Source organism: Netta rufina, assembly GCF_964035555.1.
Source record: "Netta rufina genome assembly, chromosome: 16".
Taxonomy (NCBI): domain Eukaryota; kingdom Metazoa; phylum Chordata; class Aves; order Anseriformes; family Anatidae; genus Netta; species Netta rufina.
In genome coordinates this window covers 15208166-15230907 of record NC_140140.1, presented here as the reverse complement: position 1 = coordinate 15230907, position 22742 = coordinate 15208166, and the positions used below count along the sequence as shown (strand labels likewise).

The following is a 22742-nucleotide window of genomic DNA, read 5'->3' as shown; positions in this document are numbered from 1 at the left end:
GGGGCTAAGCCTTTCCTTGCAAGCTCACCCGGCAGCGGGGTTTGGAGCCATTCAGCCGGGGCACCCAGCGGGATTTGGGGTGCTGCTGGTGGATCTGGGGGGGTTCTCGGTGCTCCCCCAACCCCAGGAGGCTCCGCTGTGGGGCGATGGCCAAATCCTTTATCCATTACCGGCACCACGGTGCCGTGGGGGGGGGCCAGGCCCCTTTTTGGGTGGATTTTCCGGGCTGTGGAGGGCCAAGAGCTGCCAGCCCGCATCCAGCCCGGCGGAGGATGGGGATGCCAAGAGGTGACGGGGCCGCCTTTCCCCTGGGCGTTGTGGGGCCACGGGGGCCTGGGAGAAGCGGGGCCGAGCTGGAAGCAGGTGTTGGGCACGGCCCGGAGGGAAGGGTGGGACCCTCGGGTGACCCCCGGGGGGGGCAGCGGGGGGCACATCTGGCCGCGGGGAGGGGGTGGCAGGAAGCAGAGCGCTGGCTCGGACCCCGCGTTTGGGGTCGCGGGAGGGGGGGGGGACCGCGGCACTGCCAGATGTTGTGCAGCTGTCGGCCGCGCTTCCTCTCGCCCCGAGCCCTCCAGGAAGGTCCCCCCCAGCGGGGCAGCCCCCCCACACCTCTCCCCCAGCCCCTTTCTTCTCTCGCCAAGCCGGCCTGAAGCCGTCCTGCCCTGTTCCGGGGGCTGTGGGGTCGGATCCTGCACGCCAGCCCCCGACCCCACCGCTCGCCGTGGCCACGGAGCTCACCCCAATCCCTGCAGAGAGAGCAGGGCATGGAGGTGGAAGCGTCGGGCACATTTTACTGCCTTTTTTTCCCCTTTTTTTCCCGAAAGACCCCGCAGAACCACTGCATTTTGTATTTTCCTGCAGCTGGAGCCAGGCCCTGGCTCTGTGCCCGCAGCACCAGGCCCACTGCGGCCGCTCCACTCCCTCCCTGTCCCCATCAGCAGGGAAATCGGAGCTGCACCGAGCCCCGCCGAGCCCCACAAACCCAAAAGCTTGCCCCCAAAAACCCCGGGGGGAATGCCCACGGCTGCCGGGATGCGGATGGGATTCGGGGGATTAGGGCGGCTTAGGGAGCAGGGGTTTTGCAGGCGGCAGATGGTGCCGGATGGGTCCCGGGGCGAGGTTAGAAGGATGGGAAATCAGGCAGAAATGGGGAGGAGGTGGATTTTTGGCCAGAAAATCCCCCGTTCCCAGATAGGAGGCACCAGGAGGGCTCCAACATCGCCCGGTGCCAGGCAGGACGCCCCATGCACACACATCAACCCGTGAGTGCACGGGGACCACAGGGGACACGGGACGGGGACAATCGGACTGGTTTTATGGGGCTGGAACGGGGCAGTCCCCCTCCTCCCACAGCTCTTGCATCCCCGCTGTGACTTCACCCCAAAGGCTGCCGGGGGAATTCCCAGCCCTCGGGGTGGGGATGAATGAGGCCAACTGGTTGAGATGTGACAAGGTGGGGATGAGAGAGAAACCCCCCCCCCCCCGGCGGGGACGCTGCGCTCAGGCAATCCCCGAGAAGCCCCAGGGGCTGTTTGGGGCTGAGAGCGGTCAGATAACGGGGTAGAAATGAGGGCCCCATTTCCAGGCAGAGGCGTGCAAAGATTTGAAGTGGCCCCAAAGGAAGAGAGAGAAGCTACAACGTGGTTCAAGCCCTGCCATGGGTACGGGGACCCCTTTGGGGTGCCGGGGACCCCAGCCCACCCCGGCTGTTTGATGTCTTGGAGCCGTGTGTCCGGAGCCAGCTGTCTGTCCTGATGCGGGGTGGCACCACGGGGGTGTAGGATTGCAGCAGGATCCCGCTGGGGACCAGCTGGGCACCCCGCAGGGGCTGCTCAGGATGCAGCCCACGGGCCCCACGCTTGACGTCTGCCCCCTGGCCCCAGCAGCTGCGCCCTCGTCCCCCCCCCCAGCCCCGTTTGAGAGTCCCCATCCCTTCCCAGAGACGTCTCAGAAAGAGGAAGCATCACCTCTGGCGTCCCCCCTGCTGCAGCCCGGGGCTTATTTTGGGTTTCGAGAAAAGAGGAAGGCTGCACGAGGTGACAGCAGGGCTGGCGGGCGGGCGGGCAAAGCCCCTGCAGCACGCAGGGGGGGGGGGTGGCGGGGGGGGCTGGAAAAGAGGAACATCGCCGTCACCGCCAGCCCGCAGCCCCCGCTCCCACCCCGGGGACAAGGCTGAAGAAAGCGGATCCGTCCCACCTGAAGCTCAGCGGGGTTTTTTGGGGTGCACGGGGGCGGCTCGGGCAGCCCCGCTGCCGCAATGGGGAGATGCTGGGGAAGCGGTGGCTGCGCCGGGCCCCCCCGATGCTCCCTGTGCCCACCCGCTGGCGTCCAGAGCGGGGGCGGCGTTGATGCAAGCAGTTCTTGGTGACTTTTCACTCGTAAGGGTGATTTTTTTTTGCCCCCACAGCCCACGTAAATGCCATCCTGCCCGGCAGCCTGCTGTCCGAGGAGAGCCAGGGAGCTTGGGGGGGAAATTGGGGACAGCAGGGGTGGCACGGGGACACGGGGGAGGTGCTGGTGTGCGGGTGGATGGAAGGGTGGTGGGCACATCAAGGGGTGGGCAGAGGGACACGTGGAGGCATGGATGGATGGGTGGGTGGGTGGGAGGGTGGGTGGAAGGACGCAGAGGTGTTTCACAGGGTCTGGGGCAGAAGCTCTGCCCGTCAGTGCCGAGGGATGGGATATTTTAGGAGCCCAGCGGGGAGAGCAGATGGGGTGAGGGCTGGCTGTGAGCCATGGGTGCTGCGGCAGGGCCCCCACCTGCAGGGATGCTCGGGTAATGCTTTGTGAATGGGTAAGAGTGGGTAAAATAAGGGCCCATCAGCCTGCGGAGGCTCCTGGTGGTGTTAATCGCCACCGGGTTAACGAGCAGGAGCCAGGGCTCCTCTGCTGGGCCCTTTCCAGCTGCAGGAAGGAGCGATGAGGAAAGCGGAGCCGGGCGGCTTTGCTAGCGGGCAGCGAAATCTAGGTCAGGGCTTTCTGTAAAAGGGGCACGGAGCCCAGTTCGTGTCGGCTTCCAAGGGAAGCAGCAGAGCCACAGCAGCGCTTTGCCGAGCAGGGAACGGCGACAGGGAAATGTCCGGGTCCTCCTGGAGCATCCCCGGCCCGGAGCTGTCAGTGCTGGGAGGGATTTGGGATCAGAGCGAGCGGGAGCAGATGGTGCCTCGGGACACCCGTTCCCATTGCAGGGCTGCTCACGCAATTCCTGGCTTTGCTGGAAAAAAAAAAAAAAAATCAACAACGTGTTTTGTAACTCTGCCCGGGGACATGCCCTTGCTGGGGGCACGGGGAGATGCCCGGCACAGGGGAAATGCTGCCAACCCCCCCCCTCAAGGGACATCAGAGCTGTCCCCTGCCCTCCCCTCCACCTCCGTGTGGCAGACAAAGCAGCTGGGAGGGCATCAGTGAAAGGAACTGACCCCAGGCCTGACATTTCACCAGAAAAACCCCATCGGAGCGAAAAGCCCGGCAGCAGCCAAAGGAGAACTGGACGGGGGGCAGCGTGAAGGGCACGGAGCTGCGGCCAAAAGCCTTGGCGGAGGGGGCAGCCCAGGGGGGACACCCCCAGCAGAGCCACAGCCATTCCGAGCAGCAGCACCATCCTGGCACACGGAGGATGTTTTTTTCCACCCCAAATGCAGCTTTGCTGCTTCCCCGACCCAACAACACATCCAGGGGCTGAGAGAGAGAACAAGCGAGCGGGCGCTGGGATATGTTTAATTAAAAATCGCTGCTCGAAGAAGGTGCAGCAAAATGAGCCAGCAGCGGGTGCTCGTCCGCCGGCCGAGGAGGCACACCCTGCTCGCTGGCAGCCTGGACTCTCTGAATCGGGTTTTTGTGCCTGGCAGAGCTGTCGGAGGCCGCGGCGGCTCCCAGCGAGCCAGAACCTCCCAGCGCCTCCTGCTGCCTCCATCTCTCGGGGCCGAGCTGCCGGGAGCCCAAAGCCCTTCCCCGCGTTTCCCCCTGGGTTCAGCTCTCGGCTGGGTTTCCACTGAAATCAGCCTGAATTTCAAAATAAGCCCCCCTCCAGGCCCTAATAAAATCAACGATAAAAAGTTGAGCTCTTAAAATGCTCCCCATCCTTTTCAAAAGGGAACATCCAGTGCCTCTGTGTGACCTCGGGGAGATGGGGCTCTCCTCCTAGGCGATGTGCTCGGCCCCTGGCAGGGTATTTCCATCAGCTTTTGTGTTTTCCAGCTTTTTTTTTTTTTATTTTCTCGCGAGCGCCGAGTGCGGTCCCTCTGCTCGGTGCCCACCGAGTGCCGCTGGAAACGGCTCTGAAAAATTAATGCACATTTCCCCATTTATATTCGCTTCCCCTTTCAGGCTCGTCTCGGGCAATGAAAACAGACCAGGTGGAAACGGCCCTGAAAATGAAAGGGGCTGGCAACGGGGGTGTAAAGGAGCCGTGGGGCTTTCAGCAGGGCTTGCAAATTCTCCATCGGCTGCCCAGGGCTTCCCCGGTGCCCTTGTGATGGCTGCTGAGGGCTTCCCAGAAACACGGCAGGAGCCGGGGTGTCACAGCGCAGGGGGTTTGGTCGAGGCTCAGCACCGGGGCTAACAGCATCCCCTGGGAGCTGCTGGGGCTGCCTGGAGATGGAGGAGTGGAGTTGGGAGGGTGTGAGGTGCCATGAGGTGCCATGAGGTGCTATGAGGTGCCACAAAGTGCTGCGAGGTGCCATGAGGTGCCATGAAGAGCCATGAGGAGCCGTGAGATGCTGTGAGGTGCCATGAGGTGCCATGAGATGCCGTGAGGGGCTGTGGGGAGCTATGAGGTGCCATGAGGTGCCGTGAGGTGCCACAAAGTGCTGTGAGGTGCTGTGAGGTGCCGTGAGATGCCACAAGGTGCTGTGAGGGGCTGTGGGGAGCTATGAGGTGCCATGAGGTGCCACAAGGAGCTGTGAGGAGCCATAATGGTGCCATGAGGTGCCACGAGGTGTCATGAGGTGCCGTGAGGTGCCATGGGGAGCTATGAGGTGCCACGAGGTGCCGTGAGGTGCCACCGGTTGCGGGGCTGTGTGGGGTGAGTTCCTCAGCCCCGCCATCACCTCCCTGTCTGGGTGTGGATATGGGCAGCTGGTGGGTGCCCCACTGCAGCCCCCACATTTGGGGAAGGGGCACCCGGAGCCGCTGGGGCACGAGGCCATGGGGGAGGCCCGGGGGAGGCCGAGCCCTCCTGGTTCTGCCTCCCCGTGCCATTTTGGGTTCAATGGGGACTGGCAACAACAGGGGCGGACACAGAAGCCACCATGGGCTTAAGGGGGGGCTCTGGGGATAACTGGGGGGGAGTGGTGGCAGCCTTATGACATCACCCCACCCCCATATGATGCAATCCCAGCCACATATAACATCACACCAACGCTATGACGTCATATCAACGCTATGACGTCATCCAAACGGGTGAAGGGGGCGGGGGGGGAACGTGGCGCCGTTGCCATGGCGACGCGCGGGTGACGCGCTCTCCCCGCGCCCCCCCCCCCCCCCTCCCGGAAGCGGGCGCGGCGCTGATCGCGTCACGGGGGGGGGCGGCGGCGGCGGAGACGGGGCCGGGGCCTGGGCGCCGCCATGGAGGGCGCGAGCCAGGGTAGGGGGGGGGCCGCGGTGGGACCGGGGCTGCGCTCGAGGTCTCCTTCCCCAGGACCTCGGTTTGGGCTGGGGGGGAACCGGGGGGAGCTCCGTGAGGGGAGAGGAGGCCGTGATGGGGGGGCCGGTGCTGTGACGGCGGGGCCTGGTGGTCAGAGGGGGGGGTCCCGGTTCCCTCAGGGGGGGGGTCCCGGTTCCCGAAGGGGGGTCCCCGGTGCCCCGAGGGGGGATCCCAGTGCTCCGAGGGGGGGCCCCGGTGCCCAGAGGGGGGGTCCCGATTCCCTGAGGGTGGTCCCGGTTCCCTGAGGGGGGGTCCCGGTTCTCTCCGGGGGGTCCCGGTGCCCAGAGGGGGGGTCCCCCTGCCCTGAGGGGGGGTCCCGTTGCCGTGAGGGCCTGGTGAAGGCGCTGCCGTTTCTCCCCGTTGCCGTCCAGGCACGGTTTCCCTTCCCCTTCCCGTCCTTGGCCTTCCCCGGGTGGGTTTGCAGGACGCGTCCTCGCTTGCTGCCCGCTCACCCTGTGTGCTTCTCGTCTGCGGCAGATATCAACCTTAACTCTCCCAACAAAGGTCTGCTGGCCGATGCCATGACCGACGTGCCCGTGGACAGCACGGCCGCAGCCAGGACCGCGGCGCCTGAAGGGCTGACGGCCGCCGAGGAAGAGGAGCTGAGAGCCGAGATCGCCAAGGTAGGGAGAGCCTCAGTCAGGTCCTGCTGGGGGGGAAAGAGCAAGAACTTGGGGTGCCACAGGAGCAGGGCTCGGGGGTTTTATATTGCTTCTGATGGTGGCGTTACCTGTGCGTCTCCAAGGGCTTTGTTAAAATCAACAAAGCTGGCAGACACTTCAAACGGTGCGTGATGTTGCACGCTCTTTCCCAGAACATCTTAATTTAGAGCTCTCAGGAAGTACACGGCCTTTGATGCAGTGAAATTCATCTAGACTTGTAGCTGTGCTTGAAGCAAGAAAACACTTTAGGCAAGCGGTAGGCAAATGAAACTCTCTTATGAAACCGAGACAATGGCATACTTAATGTGCTTTCTTCTTCTATCTTTTCTCTTAAATATTTATTATGCGTTATAGGCAGTTGTTTTTGGTGCCCGTATGCTTTTGAAAAGCTGAGAGCTTATAATGCAATATCCCGAATCGTAGGCACCTTCTGAGTTTTAAAGGTCAGCTTATAATTTGTACCTGAAATAGAGCTGAAGGTAGTTTTGGTTGTTTTTATGTTTCATTTGAGAATCTCCCTGATTCGTATGTTCTAGCAAGGGGGACTTCACTGTTTTGCATGGCCATGCAGCTGCTGGGAAGCTGCAGTTAACTAAAAGTAGAAACGAACCTTCTCTGTCCCGAAACAATTCTAGAGTGTTGTGAAAATCTTGTAAGAAATATCTCTGAGGGAAAGCTCTTTGTTCTAATGGATGTTCTAAGGATTGGAACCCTAGTTAATAAGTATTTGGCAACTGATTTTTTCTTTTTAATGGTATTTTCTGTTGAAATTGCGATGCTAGGACTGCGTTCTGATAAACTTGCTGCCACTAAGTCACCAGTATAGCAGCTTCTATGGGTGTTTTCCTAACTGAAGTCTGAGGCTCTGGCCTGCCATTCCGACACCATTCATGTTTAGTTGAATTATTTTGTGTGCACCTGAAGGTTCCTGCCAATTCTCTGTATTCATGTTAGTAAAACTGTAATAGTTTTGAGGGAGGTGGAAAGCTGGCTTAGTTTTCAGAATTTTATTAAACTGTGATACTGAGATCTGTGTCTATCTCTTTCTAAGGTTGAAGAAGAAATTGGTACTCTTAGACAAGTCCTGGCTGCTAAAGAGAGGCACTGTGGAGAGTTGAAGAGGAAGCTGGGTCTGACTCCCTTGGATGGGTTAAAGCAAAACCTGTCCAAAAGCTGGCACGATGTGCAAGTCTCCAACGCGTAAGTGTTGCTCGTGATGCACATTTCACATTTAAGTGTTGCTCTGTAGCAATTATTCCCCTGCAGCATGTTCCAGGGCTTCTCCAAGTGTCTGAAGGCTTTTGCCCTGATGACTATATAGAGAAAAGGGTATTTAAAAAAACAACAACAAAACAAACAAACAAACAAAAATTATTAATTTAATTGATCTCATGTCAGTGCAAACAGAACTGTAATATTTATGATCTGAATAAATTGTTGCTGGTTCTTTTTTGTATAACGTTTGAAATCTAGATCACCACTGAACAGTTCAGTTTGTGTACTTCTGCCCATTTCTGTGAGGCATAGACTGCTGCTACCTCATTCTGAACTCAAGCTCAAAGAGAAGTGCAAAAATTGCTAAAATTCACTGAGCTAATTTCCTGAGGTTAGGTAACTTAAAAGTGTTACCCTGTGTTAGTTCAGAAATCTGTTTTCTGGGCCATATAGCTTGAATTTAAAAAGTCTGTGTATTCTAAGAAGAAAAACATCCGTAGCATTACTGTGCCATCAATGCCATACGCAGAGGCATCTTTGCCTAAAGAATGTTTGAAATTAGGCTGACTGTTCCTCAACAGGTACTAAAGTTACAGCACTGCTCAATAGTGCCAAAAGGAGAGGCAAAGGGGTAAGTTTAACCTGCAGTTATGCCCAGATATAAGAGGCCCTTTGTGCCCCCAGGGTTATTGTTTGGTCTAAAAATGTCACATGTAACTTAACTAGAATTAGGAGTTACTGACAGTACTACTGCAGGGCAGATCTTTGAGCTGTTACCCTGTTTGTTTTTCTCTTCCTCGTCTTCCCTCCTACCCCCCTGCTCAATTTCTGTTACTCCTTTGTAACTGAAATGTGTCGTTGTCTCCTAAAAATGAATATTAAGTTATATTCATTAACACTTTCTGTTTCTAGTTATGTGAAAACATCTGAGAAACTTGGAGAGTGGAATGACAAAGTGACACAGTCTGACTTGTGAGTGCCTCGGGCTCCTCAGCAACACCTTCTTGCTCCTTGCTGCGTTCCCCGATTTGTGCTGCTCCTTGTTCTCACAGGCATCAGGGGCTGACTGGGAGCTGGAGGCGTGGTAGAGCCACAGTCAGGCCCGCTGGCAGCAGCATGCCCGACTTCCAGCTCTCAGCATCCCTCGGTTGCAGAGGAGATGAGTAAAAGTTACTACTAGCATCTTGCTCTTAGTCTTCCCATTGCAGAAGAAAAATTCCAATCAGTTACCAGACCACACTTTGTTAAAGAATAACGTGACAAATCAACCACAGTCTCACTTCAGCTGATCGCTGTTAGGTTAATTTATTGTAATGTCTTATTAGCAAACCTCTGTATTTACTATGAAACTATTTTTCTTCTTGTCAGGTGTGGAATCAGTTTGCTTGTTGCCTTTCTGTACGGCCACAGGGGAGAGAAGATGCCTGAAGGCATTTACCTGTAGCTGAAAATAGGGGCTGTGCAAATATAAATATATTTATATTGGCTTTTGCAAGCTGTAACGACTTGGCTGGAGGGATTGATGTATGTGAACCTTTCTGCTGCTGTCAAACACTAAAAAGCAGTGGATTTTAGTCTGGCAGTACATACAAGCAGGTGACAAATGCAGCTGGCTGTTTTTGACTCTAGAATGTATTCTGTAGTATATTAGACCTTTGTTTTCGTTAGACCCAAATCACTTTGATTCTTGTTTTTTAACTGAACATCAGGGAGACCTTGAATATTTTCTACGCTGAAGATTCTCTCCCTTCTGCGTGTTGTGTTTAAGGAGGTGGTTGTTTGGCTAAGCAGAAATGTGAGTTGGAAGTTTCCCATCAGTAGGCAAAGACAGTTCTTGATCTAATTGGGAATAGTTTTATTTCTGGGGTGACAGGAACCGCCTGCAATATACTACGTCCTCTGAACACCTCTACATGTTGTCTGAGCTGGTAGCAGACACTTTTTGTAGTACCTGTATTTGTTCTGTACATCCGGCATGTATTCTCACAACTCCTAAGATACTGTTTTAGGTATAGGAAAGCATGATGATTTCTAAAGATGAGAAAATGAAGTGCAGTTTAGCAGTTTGTCAAGGTCATGCTGTATTGATAAAATCCAGCTTTTGGTGTAGCAGTCAGATTTTTCGGCTCTCTGCTTAATTCACTGCTCTGTGCTTTTAGCTTTTACTATACAGCTGCCGTAAAGTATTTAGGAAAGGAACAGAAGATCTGAAGTCTCTCAATTCCTGACACCTTCTAAACTGCAGGCTTTCTTTGTGCAAAGTGTTTGAAGGTGCTTAAATGAGAAAGAAAGCAGAGCTTGGGTGTCTTCCTGCCTCTCAAACAGCAGCTCCTTTCCTTCTGGCTGTAACAGAGAAGGTGGAAAGGCATTGTCAGGGAAATAAAACCCAAGATACTGTAAGTGGAAAGAGACACTAATAATGTGGAAAGTGTCGAAAGAAGCATCTGTCATGAATCATGGCACTGTGTCTAACCTCCGTTGTGTTTGTAGATATCTTTCAGCCAGCAGCACACTGGAGGACTGGAATGAAAAATTAACTCAATCAGAAGCGTGAGTGTCTTAACCTTCGGCATTAACCAATGCTTTCATGACAGTCTGCTGCCTCTCATGTTCTGTGCCCCTGCTCGCAGTCCTCTGCTTTGACTAGATCTATTTAAGCACTTCTTTTTTTTTCTAGCTTTGACTTTTTTTTAACCTGATAACTGTCTCTTCTGGGAGAGGGAGCTTTTCCTCAGGTCAGTATTTGAACGGTTTCCCTGCGGTCCAAGCAATATCCTTCAACCACCCGCCTGCTCTCAGAGGAGAACTGGCTGAAGCCTTGAAGTCACTGGGTACCCGAGAACTGCATGCCAGCTTTCATAGCTTCAGCTGACAAGCTGTGGAATAGACAGGCTGATCTCTTCTTACCACTTAACGTGCTCTTTGGGGAGCGAGAGCCTTTCTTTTTGCTATGGTATCTGATCAGAACAAATAGAGCTTCAGTGTCCAAGGCAGCTGTTCTGTCATTTTGGGGCTGCAAATGGATGTGAACAGCTTAAACCTCACTGCTGTTGTACTCCATTTGTTGGCTGCAGAAGTCTCTTAGCCAGGTTTTTATTAAGTGCCTGGAATTAAATTCGCATCTGGACTAAATTATGGAAGCCTGTTATGAAAGTTGGCCTTTGTCCTTCTCGCTGCATGTTTTGCACAGTTTGTAGGGGAATCCTTTACAGCAATGCAGTGGGAGCAGATAGATTTTGTCGTTGCTTTCTGAGTTGATTTAAACCATGATGGGGTAGGTCTTGGGTAAGTCAGATCTTCCTGTCCTCTGGAGTAGGGATGAAATCGGGTCCTTTGAGCTGGGATTTTGTCATCGGTGGCTGTGGATAGGTGTTCTTCATAAGATGGGTGAAAGATGAGAGCAGATAAAAAGTAGGAGTATCAGAAAACAAAAATCAGGTCTGCAGGTTCTCCTTGCTATGCTCTGTGGATGTTTTCTAGATTAAGAAGATGTAAATTATCCCTATTTCACTTGCTAAAGAGAGTGACCTTTATGTTCATGCTTGCCAGCACTGGGACTGACTGCAGTGGTGGCTAATCAGAGTTCCTCCCTGGGTGTGCCTGCTAGAATAGAAAAATTCTCATTATATCTGTTTCCTTGTGCTTAACAAGTGCCAGAAGGATATGGCGGAAACGTGCTTCTGGGGAGTGCTCAGGGCCTGGCTAGCTGTGGCAGGCTAGTTTTCCTGCTTGCTTTGGCACTAGGCAGAGTGACAAGTCATGCTAACGAGGTGGGTGCCAATTAAAATGGAGAGGCGAGGGGGGGGTAAAGGTACGATTCCGGCAGCATTTCAGAAAATGCACAAAATTTCTGTTTTCGTTTTTTAAAGCTCAGTAAATGCTAGGAGCTGAGTTCGAGAAAACTGAAGATAAGGTTTTAGTTGGTTGTTTTGGGTTTGTTATGCAAATGCCTCCTCTTTTCCTGTTTTCTCAGAGCTCTCCATAACAGCTAGGAAGCATCCAGTTCGCTTTATGGCTCTTTCGGGCTCTGCTGCATTTCCTAGCAGGTGCTGCTCCTCTCCCTCTTGCTCCAGTTTTGTTGTGACCAGGACGCAAGGTGACATAGATGGTACGAGCAGGGACTGCCGGATCGGAGCGAGCGGAAGCTGGCATTAGTGGATAAAGAAGGATTTGGGGATGCAGGGCCTGGCCCCTCCCCGGCAGGATTTATGGGAGAGGGATGCAGTGAAGGGTTTGAGTACCACAGGGCAGAGATCACTCCCGCAGCCAATTGCCTGTTCGTTAAGCAAGGTATTAAAGATAGCTGATGTTTATGACTCCCAGATTTGGATTATTCCAGTGTGCTTTATGCTGGCATTAAGGGAGGAAGGCGAGTGACCGTGAGTTTATAGCGACGGTGAACCTCACCGTGGTGCTTGCAGGAGAGCAGTTGTGGCTTCTGGGTCAGAGCTGGGTGTGGTTAAGTTGCACTGAAGTCTTGTATAACCTGGTCCCTGCTTGTCACAGATGCAGCTCCACATCTGTGTCGATGGCAGTTCTGGGTTAACGAGCTTCTCATCTCAGCGGTGCTTTCCTGGCTCTGCCTACTGTGCTGCAGTGGTGGAGGTGTGTGTGTGGGAGCTGTGGGTGCAGGACTAGACTGGCAACCTGATCTGGCTGCTATCTTTTAATTTATTTTTCCTTCCAAGCTTCTATTTCAGCCAGATTGTTTTCCTGTGTAAATCACCGGCAGCACACAGTTGTGCTGGCATCACGAAGGAGCACACTGAGGCAAAAGGAGCAGCACTCGAGTGCTGAATTTCAGTTGTTTTAAGAATATTGCTGTCACGTGGGGAGAAAACGGTTGGAAAGTCTCTTAGCTATGAAGTTGAGCTTCAAGAGATAAGAGTTCTCAGCGTGTGCGTGGTGGGATGGTGTCGTTTGATTCTGTAAACTGCTCCTCGTCGCTGTGCTGGTGCTTGGTGCTAATCTGAGAGAGCTGAGTGCCAGGCAGAAGTGGAGTAAGCACAGCACGTTTTAGTGAGCACAAGGTCTTCAGTTTCTCTGGTAGACAGCTGGAAATCCAGTCTCGTGAGAGGGCTCAGCACCAGGGGAGGATCACAGTCTGGTAGCCTTAGGAGCTCAGAGATGAGAACATCAGGCTGTTAACGTTAGCCCAGGAGCTGGATTCCAGGATCTTTGTGGGTCCCTTCCAACTCGGGATATTCTACTCTGTTTATAAATGTCCTTCTCCTAAATATTACACTTGAGCAAAAAAGTAAGTTTATATATGTATTTATGTATTTGGAATAAGAAAACTTGGCTTAAATTATCGGAATTGTTTTCCAGGCTGAGTCTTTTTTATAACTTGAAGAATGCCACAAATCTAGATGTTAATCACCAGCTGTGGAATAGCTTAGTTAGAAGAAAATGGCTTGAAGGATCTTTGTACCTAGGGCTTTGGTTTCCATCGAATGAGAAGGCTTCGAGTGTCTTTTCCAGCTCTTGTATAAACCCAAATGTACTCAGCTGACGAAGGCAAGCTGTCAGACTGACTGACTGTGGTTAATGGTAACTGATAGGAAACTTCTCTATCAATTTCATTCTAAACCGCATTGTAGAGGTGGTGCTGCTTCTTGTGTTTCTGTTTCTGTGTGATGATGGCAGACTTGCTTCTTTCCTCCATACCCTAACGCTACAACAAAAGCTATTAATTTCTTCAGGACTACAAGCTTGTAATGGAATAAATTCCTAGGCTTGTTTTCTCAAAGATTCCAAAATATTTTCATAGAGCAGAGGGGGTATAATGCTGTGGTGTTAGAGCTTCCACGTGGAAAATTGGCCTTTTTTTTTTTTTTTCCTTCAAATATTTGTCAGATTTAGGAATGAATGGTCAAAATGGTAACTGAACTGAAGTGAGTGTATGAAAAGGTTAGCCCTGCACTTGCTGCCTTCTTAAAACTTAAAGTCTTTGATCTATGCAAGACTAGAAGGGGCTCTCTCAGTGAGGTCAGTGCAGCTCCACTAATCCAGCTTCTTTCCTTTACTTTGGGTTCCTTTTTCCAAATGGGGGGATGCTTCTTGCTTTCTATCCTAACCCTGTTAGCACAGCTTATTGGTGGTTGTTTTTTTTTCCCCATTTAGTTATAAGAAGACCCAGGAAACCCTTTCCCAGGCAGGACAGAAGACTTCAGCAGCCCTTTCCAATGTAGGTTCTGTTATCAGCAGGAAACTTGGTGACATGAGGTAAGATTTCTGCTTTGTGCTTTGGTGCTTTGATCTCGGTTTCAAACAGTAACGAGACTTGAGACAATAACTAGGCTTTTTTCCATTTTTCTGCTTAGTTGGCAGCACTTTGCAGTTGGTTCATAGTTCAGGACAGGTTAAACACTTTTTAAAGACTGGTTGATGGATAAAACCCGTTCCAAGGCATTGAACTCAGCTTAGCAGAACTGACAGAACATCCCTTCCCTTTCCCCTTTTCCCGTCACGGCTTCACTGCAGCTTTTGCACCACATATAAGAAAGTAGAATTCAAGTCTACCTTTTCTGTTCACTGTTGTGTTACAGAGGTGTGTTTTCTCCATGTTATGGGTTAAGATTAGAAAGAGGTCATCATTGCTGTGCTCTCTTACACTTCAAAACATGACAAAGTCTGGATGCTGCGTGTCATGCAGCTCCAAGCCCCTGTGTCAGTTTTCCATGACGAAGGGCAGCTTGCCTTCTGAGCACAGTTATGTCACGTAGCTTGGAAGACATCAATTGATCAGATCATGATAACATTACATATTTCTTCTTGTGTTGGTGGTTATCTAGATTCCTTTAGATGGCAGCTGCAATAGTTGCAAGTTTAAACTTTTCTCAGTCAAAAAGTCAGGGGCTGGTTCCTCAGTTGCTGGCTGAGGTTCTTGCTCTGGGAATTCTTCATCTGTACAGAGCTGAAGGTTAGCACTGGGATTTTCCTGATCTTTAGAAATGAAAGCTGAAGGTTGCTTCCCCGTTAATGGTGGCGTGCAAGGTTTTCATGCAAAATACATTGCCTACACTTTTCTTGGAATTGAGAGCTAATTCTGAGCAAATGAGCTATCTGCATGATTAAGGAAGTATCCTTAGAGCTTGTACTTAATTTAATGTGCCAGATCTTGGAGTGAATGGGCAGCTGTCATTCTTTGTAGGGAATTTCCTATTCCGCTGTGGCTGGGAGTACCCAAGTGGTAAGAACTTGTTGGCCTCTGATCACATAGTACTGATTTGTGCTAGATCCCTCCTCCTCGAGTTATTTGCTGTGTTTCTGGAGGGTAATCACTGGTGAGTGTTTTCAGTAGCTCACTTCTCTGAATTTGGCAGAGGACTAGTTGGCTTCCTACCCCTTCCAGTATTCAAGTTTTCATTTTTCTTTCCTGGAAGCTACGTTGTCTGTTGGAAGAAAAGACTTATGTGTAATCACTTGAGACACAGCAGACAGACACTGGCGCAAGATGTGGCGGTAATAGATTTTCCTAAACTGATAATGGTGAAGTAAATGTGGTAAATCTCTAAATTCCACAGTCTGCTCAGGCTGTTGTGACAAAGGGCTGGGAGCTGTCATCCTTACACCACGTGGGGAGCTCCTGAACCAGCACTGCCATCAGAAGAAGCTGTTCTGACAGCTTTGGTCCTGCCTGGCCTCTCTTTTGCAGGCAAAATCTATTTTACCACGAGGTTGCACAAATGTTTGTGCCATCCCAGGAGCACCCGATGGAGGGAAGGGATGCACGGCCAAACAAAATTTGAACTCCTGGTGGCAGGGCTGGCCCGGCAAAGTCCTGGTGCAGATGCTGGCTGTGGATGCTGGCCTGGCTGACTACGTACACGTCAGATCTCCGCAGCAGTGGTGTTGCTCAGCATTAATCACCAATTTAAAAGCCTCTATTCCTTTTTACAGATAATGCCTTGGGGGTTATAGCACAAAACACAGGCAGCTTCTGTCTTATAAATTGAGGGAATCCCTGCCAAATTTACTTCAGAAGAATTCGCTTTGAGTATGCGGCCCTGCGGGGGAACACAGTAATGATAATTATTTTTTAAGAAAACCTTTAGTTTTTCTCTGCATACATAAACAGAATTCCATCTCCTGTGCTGCATTCAAGTCTTGATGTTTCTGATTCTGAATTAAGTTTAACTTTGAGCATAAGCTTCTGCAGGGACCGTCCCATTTTCTACCCCTGCCAGGTGAAAGTGCAGCTGGTGTTCTGATATGTGATCAGAGCTTACAAGGAGTGAAGCTGGTTTATTGTCGTGATCACCTCTCTGAATGCATGGGGATGATCTCTGTCCTTAGAGAATCTCTTCCAGGCCTCACAGCCTATGCTGCAACCTCGGTTACTGTACTTGCTTTTTCCTCTCATGCTCCAAATTCACTTGTAACCAAGGTTTATTTTCCAGCACTGGAAGTGTTGAGATAACAGAAGGGATTTCCTTGTTTAGTCAGCCTTCACCGGTTGATAAATGCAAGGAAGGCGTGATGAATGGGACAAACGCCTCGGACACACAGAGGGCGTAGTCATAATTTCATCAGAAATGCTTGGACCGAGGTGATGTGAAATAGCAGTAACGTGTCCCTGGGTTAAGTCCTTCAGGGTTGCTGCGTTCTGGTCACAATCCACAGCTTGAACGTTTAGAAGTATTTTAAGGAGAGATTGCGAGGTTAATGCAATAACTGCACGCGAAGTGTATTAATGCTGTTACTCTATTAGGCTGCCATGAGGAGAGAAAATGTAGCTTAATTAATGGGAGGGATTTTTGCAAATCTTGGCCAATTCAGCTCTTACTGTTATCTCCACTTACAGTTAAAAAATAAGTTGGCTTGCAGACGTTCTGTTCCTGCATTTTACTGACCCCAGTAAACTGCAAATTGAAAGAGTTTTCTTCTTGGCAGATAACTGCTTGCTTTGTGGTTTTGTCTCTAGCCCAATACATTTTGTATTGTCTGATGGAGTTTGCTACTGCATGTCGTGCTACGAGCAAATTCATTATGAAATGCTAGCCTGAGCCCCAAAGGTGGCTGAAAACTCCTGAATTTATAGACTTTAAATCCTCGTGACTGGAGGAGAAGGGTCACTGCTAGGTCCAGGCTAAGGTGCTGAAGGAGTCTGCCAGTGCTTGTGGTGTTGCATGCGGAGCAGCATGGTGCATGGGCACGTCTGGCTGTGTTCTTTAGCAAAAAGTAGTAGGAAGTTAATTTATTTCACATGCAAAGACAGCATTTCAAGGAGTCTGCCTTGCCAAAGAGCCGACTGTGATTTCATTTCCCCATGAATCCAAAAGTCTAACGTTGCTGCTCAGGCTGTAAGGAAAAGCCCTCGTGCTCCTTGCCAAGTACTTCAGACCCAACTTGCCATGACTGCTTCTCTGCTGCCAAGGCAAAAACGGTGTCTAAGTGGAATAAAACACTGCTCCTGGTAGGAGAAGCCCTAAACCACCCTGGTAATCCTACTGGTGCAAGAAGAAAAGCTTGGACTGGTATTTCAGACCCCTGAGATGCATTGCAGAATCAGGTGTGGAAATTGGCAACCTGGTGGGAGATAATTTGCCTCGAAACTTAAAAATGGGCAACCAGGTTGTTGGGTACGTGTGACACCTTTTATACGAAGACTCTTATCTTTATTATGCTGAGAGATGTTTGCTCAGAGCGGTACCTTTGAGATCTGCATACTTGGCAAGATAACGGGCATCTATTGCAGGTTACTGTTACAGAAGTTCTCAACCAGAAAGCCTGGCAGTGCTGTCAGAGCTTTTGGGGAAGGAAATGGTTGTACCAAATTAGCTAACACTTGGTAAAAACCTCAGTTTAGGAAAACATGCTCTAAAAAAAAATGGAATGACAGCAATGTGTAAGGTTGAACAGGTGCTGGTATGTTCCTCTGAAAAACCTCTTAGCTTGGGTTATTTGATTTAATGAAAAGCAATTGTGTGTTTTTTTGTTTTTTTTTTTGCCTGCTTCTGTAATTTATTTAAGAGGCTTGCTCATGGTTAGGTGACTTTACTGTCCCGTGATCCTATGGCCATGCTCAACTGCCCTCTTGGGATCTGCACAAGTGTCTGACTGTTGCTTCCCTTTTCTCTCTGCTGCCCGTGGCTGCTCTCAGGGCTCACCCCTTCTCGCATTCCTTTAGGTAAGACACTCTTCAAGGTTGCTCGAAGAGCAGATGTTTCTGTGCCAGGCCCTCGTGGGTGTTACAGGGGAGGCTGATTAGCTCAGCCTTGCCTCCATCTCTGACACGGATTGAGAAACCTAGCTCAGTGCAGTGCCTGGGGGTTGACTTCTGTATCACAGCTGCAATTTGCAGCGCAGCTTGCCACAGGATACAGCTGCAGCTAGGAGGGTGTTAACTGCAGAGCAGTAGGGCTCTGAGCTCTTCCAGCAGTTTTCTTTCAGGCCATGCTGGAAGTACAAATCCAGCACACCTGGGAGTGCTCGCTGCATGCCCTGTGTGTCCTTGTCAGCCTTGGTTTGGGACTACGGCTTGGAGGAAGCCTTTACTAGTAAAACTTACTCGTCTGTGTAACTCGATATAAGCCAGTTGTGCTCATTTTTGTCCCCTGTAGTTGCCTCTGCTTCTTTTAAATGTTATTTATAAAAAAAATACCCTTGATAACGGGTGAGATACCTCCTGTGTCCTGGGCATAGCTGACAAACCCTTTTCTAAAAATCTCACTGGGGGGGGGGGACTGATTTCCTTGTGCTGACAGGAGCAAATCTGCACCCAACTTTTAGGAAAGTTTTAAAACGAGATGTGTGGCTTGCTTTGTTTGCATTTTCCAAATAATAGGAGTTAAATATTCACGCTAACAGTCCCACAACCAGAAAACTGGTTCTGGGCTGCAGCTTTTGACGAAGGGAAGGAAGAAATGCAGCTTCTATCAGTGCATTTGTCCACAGCTGCCTGTGTATGGACAGCAAGCACTCGGGACTGGGGCGTGCTGCTCTTGCGTGGTGCCTGTTTAATTGTCACTTAACCTTTTCCTCCTCCCTCTGAACGCTTCCGAGTAGCAGTTACTCCATTCGCCACTCGATCAGTATGCCTGCCATGAGGTAATGTCAGAATCCTGCTTCCTGGGGGGGCGATGGGTGGGTATGGCTGACCGTCATCCTTCGGGTTTGGGTTCTGAGCTGTGCAAGTGCTTCGCTCCAGCACGACGCACGGTGGGGTGATTGTGTCCCGCAGTTGGAGCAATTTGGGGCTTTTTTTTACCCAATTCCTTTTTGTGGCCATTAGCACCTGTGTTGTTCCCAGGCTAAGTGCAGTGTTGCAACTGTACCAAAGTCTAATTGAAATTCGCAGCTTTCAGAGGTCCCTGGAGGGGAGGGATTACACTCCTCCTCTGGCAATTTACAGCACAGCCGTTGCTAATACCGAGAGGAATCCGAACTTGAACCTTCTGTCTCCAGCTTGGAAGCTAAGTGCCCTTCTCAGCGTGCCCTCGCGGTGCATTAGATGGGGATCATGTAGGAGAAACGATTGCCAGAGCTGAATGAGGCCCATGGATGCCCTCTCTCTGCTCATCCTGGTTCCAGATGGACAGAGGTTACTTTGTGGGCACGGGTATAAAGTGATTCTTCTGCACAGCAAGAACTGAGATGAGGCTCCTCGTCGCCCAGCTCCTGGTGTTTAGAAAACCTTGCCCAGGGAGAGCAGCCCTGTGCTAACAACTGACCTGGCTTGCTTTGCCACAAACACAAAGTCCTCTGACTAATTTATTGCACCAGGGTTTTCCTGAGCATTTCCTGCCATAAATGACCACTGCTCTAGTAACAGAACTGCCCATAGGTTCAGGCACAGGGCCCTTCCCCTTCCTGCCAGCAGGATGCAATGTGGGAAACTGAAGCCTTTTTTTTAATCCCTTTTCAGCTTTTCCATTATTTAACAAAGCAAGCTTTTAGTTGGAGGCCTTGTAAAGCTAAGGACTAGTTTCTTCTCTCCGTATCGTGCGTTGATTCCCTAGTGAACTAGGGCTTTTTCCCTCAACTTTTCAGCTTGAGCAATCAAGCAATTGCACATGGTAGAAATGTTTTCCTTCAGAGTTTTTGTTCGTGGTGTTTTGTCTGGTGTGCCTGAGATATTCATGCCAAAGGGCAGCGTGGTGAGGAGCTGAAAGTGTTCTGAGTGCTGCTGGCACTGGCGTTGCATGGGAATGCCCAGAGAGACCAGTCACACGGTGCAGTTTGGTTCAGTTAAGAGCTAACTTGTCTTGATTTTTTGTCTTTTTTTTTCTCTTTCCATTCTTCAAGGAATTCTGCAACCTTCAAGTCATTTGAAGATAGAGTCGGGACCATAAAGGTAACAGTCTGCTTTGTCTTGGAAACGCACATTGTGAAGCCTTAAGCGGAAACTTTGATTTCTGAGCTGTTTTTCTCGTGGGCTAGTATTTGGCCAGACGGCCTCTCAGATATGCAAAGTCTTTGCTACAGCGGGTGACCTTGACGAGGGAGAATTCCCCTGGTGTTCTCAGTGCTGCTTTCTTGTTATCCTAACTCGCTTCTCTCCTTTCAGTCCAGAGTGGTGGGCAGCAGGGAAAACAGCACCGATGGCCTCCACTCCCCCTCGGGAGCTGGAGACAAGCCTCCACAAGACAACGCTCCTTTCTAGACCTGCGGTGTGGCTTTGCACAGCTGTGCACAACTCCGAGAGCGAGCCTCCTCCCTCCCAACTCTTCACAACAGCAACAACATGCGAATCCATGAAGGGGCTGAGAACCAGTCTGGAGAGATCCATAATCCATTCATAGACACTGCTGCTGGATCTAAGTCAAATAAAGAGAATGCAAAGTTTTGTACACAAATAATATTTTACACTAAACTTTGTAGATGAAATGTATCACTGTGCTGTCCTTTTGGGAGAGCACTTAAGATGGAGTTTCCTTGAAGTAGCTCAGAAACGCCGCTGGCACAGAAAAAGCAGTTTTTCCCACCTCTGTCATAACTGGGAGCAGATCAATTGCCCCGTGCAGCGTGAGGAGGGCAGTCACAGGAGAAGCCAAGTGCATGGGCATTTTAGCTTCAGCTTCTGGCTATGTTCTCTGCTCAGGGCATGCCATGTAGCAACTCAGCAATCTCCCAGGCTTCTCCCATTACTGCTTCCTCTGGCTCTCATTGGAGAAATCTGTTAAAAGGGGTAAATAGTTAAGTGTGTGTGTTTTTTTTTCTGGGCTCCTAAAAGGGAAACTTCACTTAGCAGCTGCCTCGTTGTTACACTAATGCTCTAGCTTTAACAAAACTAAAATCTTTATTTTTAAATGCAACGAACTTTAAAGAAATAAAGCTTAAGAAAAAAAAGCTTCGGCATCATATTAGGGAAATGCTCCCTTGGACTTTGAAACTGAATTGCAAGCCTTACATCACCTTATGCTTTACTCGTTTATGATTTTTTTTTTTCTCTAGAGAGGACTGTAAGGGTTATAAAGCTGGATATTGAGCACTGGAGTTTTTGCATCGTTCAGTAGTAGCAGCATGCTTAGAAGCCAGTTCTTGTGTTAACTTTCAGTGGTGCACTCTGTTGCCTGAGTGTATAAAACTTGCTTCTCCCTTCTCAGCTTATGCCTTCCTTCCCGGAGGAAGAAATCCTGAAGGCTGCTAGCAACAGGGCCGGGTTTAACGAGGACAAAGCTGTTGCTGGTAATTAGGGACGCTGTGCTGGAGGGACTCTGCTCTGCTCTCCGTGGGCTCCTCCGTCTGGTACATCTGACTGGGACTGTGGGGGTCGTTCAGTCGAAAGCCCCGGCTGGGATCTTGGTTTACAAACCCAGCAGAGTCACAGAGCTCGACCAGTTCCCGAAGCAGATAGATGTTTTTGCTCTTCCGAGGTCCGAGCTCATTGCTCAGGAGCTGAAACATTGTAAGCTTTCTTACAGAGGCCTGATCTTCTTCTAGGCAAGATGCCTCCAAATAAATGCACCTGCAGTGAGTGTTTCTGTGCCTTAGAGGCCAAGTGGGACTTGCTCAGGTCTTTAGACTTGCCTATGTACATATCTGGGTAGTTTTAGTAGTTTTATCACCCTGGAGGGACTGGACCATCTTTGCCCTTTCTTTAGAGAAGCAAGTTTTGACACTTTGCTGATTAAATCTCCATTTCCCCCATCCCCACTCCCTTCCCTCTGCTGATCCGGGGACACACGATGAGGCAGTAGAAGGCAGATGTGCTAGGCAGTAGGCAGAGCGTGGTGTGTCATTTACCAGCCCTCCTCGTTTGACTAAAACTGGCCTCCGTGCGAGGAGCAGAGCCAGTGAAACGGGGACTGCTGGAGCGTGGGTCTTGAACTGTTTCTCTTCACAGATAAATACCGAGGAAACTTGTCAATAAAGCATTCCTTTGGGAGAAAACAAGCTGAATGTTTTTGACTCGTTCTATCTAACGGCACTGAACTCTGCTCTGAGGTGTGTTACGGGCATGTCAGGCGAATCCCAGCCCCCTGCAGTGGTCCCCCTGACTTGTTTGTGCATCGTTCCCTGGATGCTTTCTCATAAAGTGACTTGTTCAGTATGGTTTGTGGTCTGATTTTTCCTTTTCAAGATGCTGAGCACCTCCTGGTTCCCGAGACGTAGCTCAGCCAGTTACAAACCCATGGGTTTCCTCCAAGCGAAGCGTGTTGCTCCTTCACCACTGGTGCTGCAGGTGAACCCGACGTGCCTCGGGCTTCCTCATGCCCCTTTCCTGAGCTTGGGGCGCGGGGCTGAGACTGGGGAAACTTGTAACGTGGAAAAGCAGCAGCTGTGCTGCTGGCTCAGATTTACAGTGCGGTACCTCGGGGAATCGGCTTCTTGGAAGCTCTGGCAGTCACTGCCGAGTGAAGCAGCACCGTGGAAGTAGCGAGTGCGTGACCTGAGCTGGGAGCTGCTCTCCACTTGAGCTGCTTGTGGTGCTGGGCTTGCAGAGGGAGAAGTTGCTTGGCGAGGTTAGAGCCATCTGCTCGGTTGGTGAGGGTTTTGTTTTTGTAGGGTTTGGGGTTTTGTTGGTTTGGTTTGATGTGTTGTTTTTTTTTTTTTTTCCTACTTTGGTGTGTAAAACTCCATCCCTGCAACTGGGTCGAAGGGCAGGAGGGTTGGTGTCGCACCTGGAGGCAGAGCAATTTGTGGAGGAGATGAGGCAGCAAGGGACCTCGTGTGGCTTGGAGGAAGGCTAATTAAACCTCACCTAGCATCCTGCCTACGGGCTCGGCAGTGTTTTTGTCACCTCTTGGTTTCCAGGAGCGCTCCTGGCAGCTCTC

At 50.7% G+C, this 22742-nt stretch overlaps 1 protein-coding gene across 2 annotated transcripts; it reads left to right on the top strand.

Annotated features, from left to right (window-relative positions):
• The first annotated feature begins 5476 nt into the window (after positions 1-5476).
• TPD52L2 (TPD52 like 2) lies at positions 5477-21981 on the top strand. Of its 2 annotated transcripts, none has more exons than XM_084296781.1 (7): positions 5477-5584; positions 6149-6267; positions 7358-7506; positions 8434-8493; positions 13645-13746; positions 19771-19819; positions 20033-21981. In XM_084296781.1, the coding sequence occupies exons 1-7, from the start codon at positions 5566-5568 to the stop codon at positions 20126-20128; spliced, it is 594 nt and encodes a 197-aa protein (XP_084152907.1). In that variant the 5' UTR covers positions 5477-5565; the 3' UTR covers positions 20129-21981. The 2 variants fall into 2 exon arrangements, with proteins under 2 accessions (XP_084152907.1, XP_084152906.1); XM_084296780.1 differs by having other exon boundaries at positions 5521-5584; positions 6122-6267.
• The last annotated feature ends 761 nt before the right edge of the window (positions 21982-22742 follow it).

What these genes read in the sequence shown, in the direction of transcription:
- TPD52L2 (XM_084296780.1), top strand. An exon ending in TGAGAGCCGAGATCGCCAAG is followed by an intron (nt 6,268 to 7,357) that starts GTAGGGAGAGCC and finishes TCTCTTTCTAAG; the next exon opens with GTTGAAGAAGAAATTGGTAC. An exon ending in ATAGAGTCGGGACCATAAAG is followed by an intron (nt 19,820 to 20,032) that starts GTAACAGTCTGC and finishes CTCTCCTTTCAG; the next exon opens with TCCAGAGTGGTGGGCAGCAG.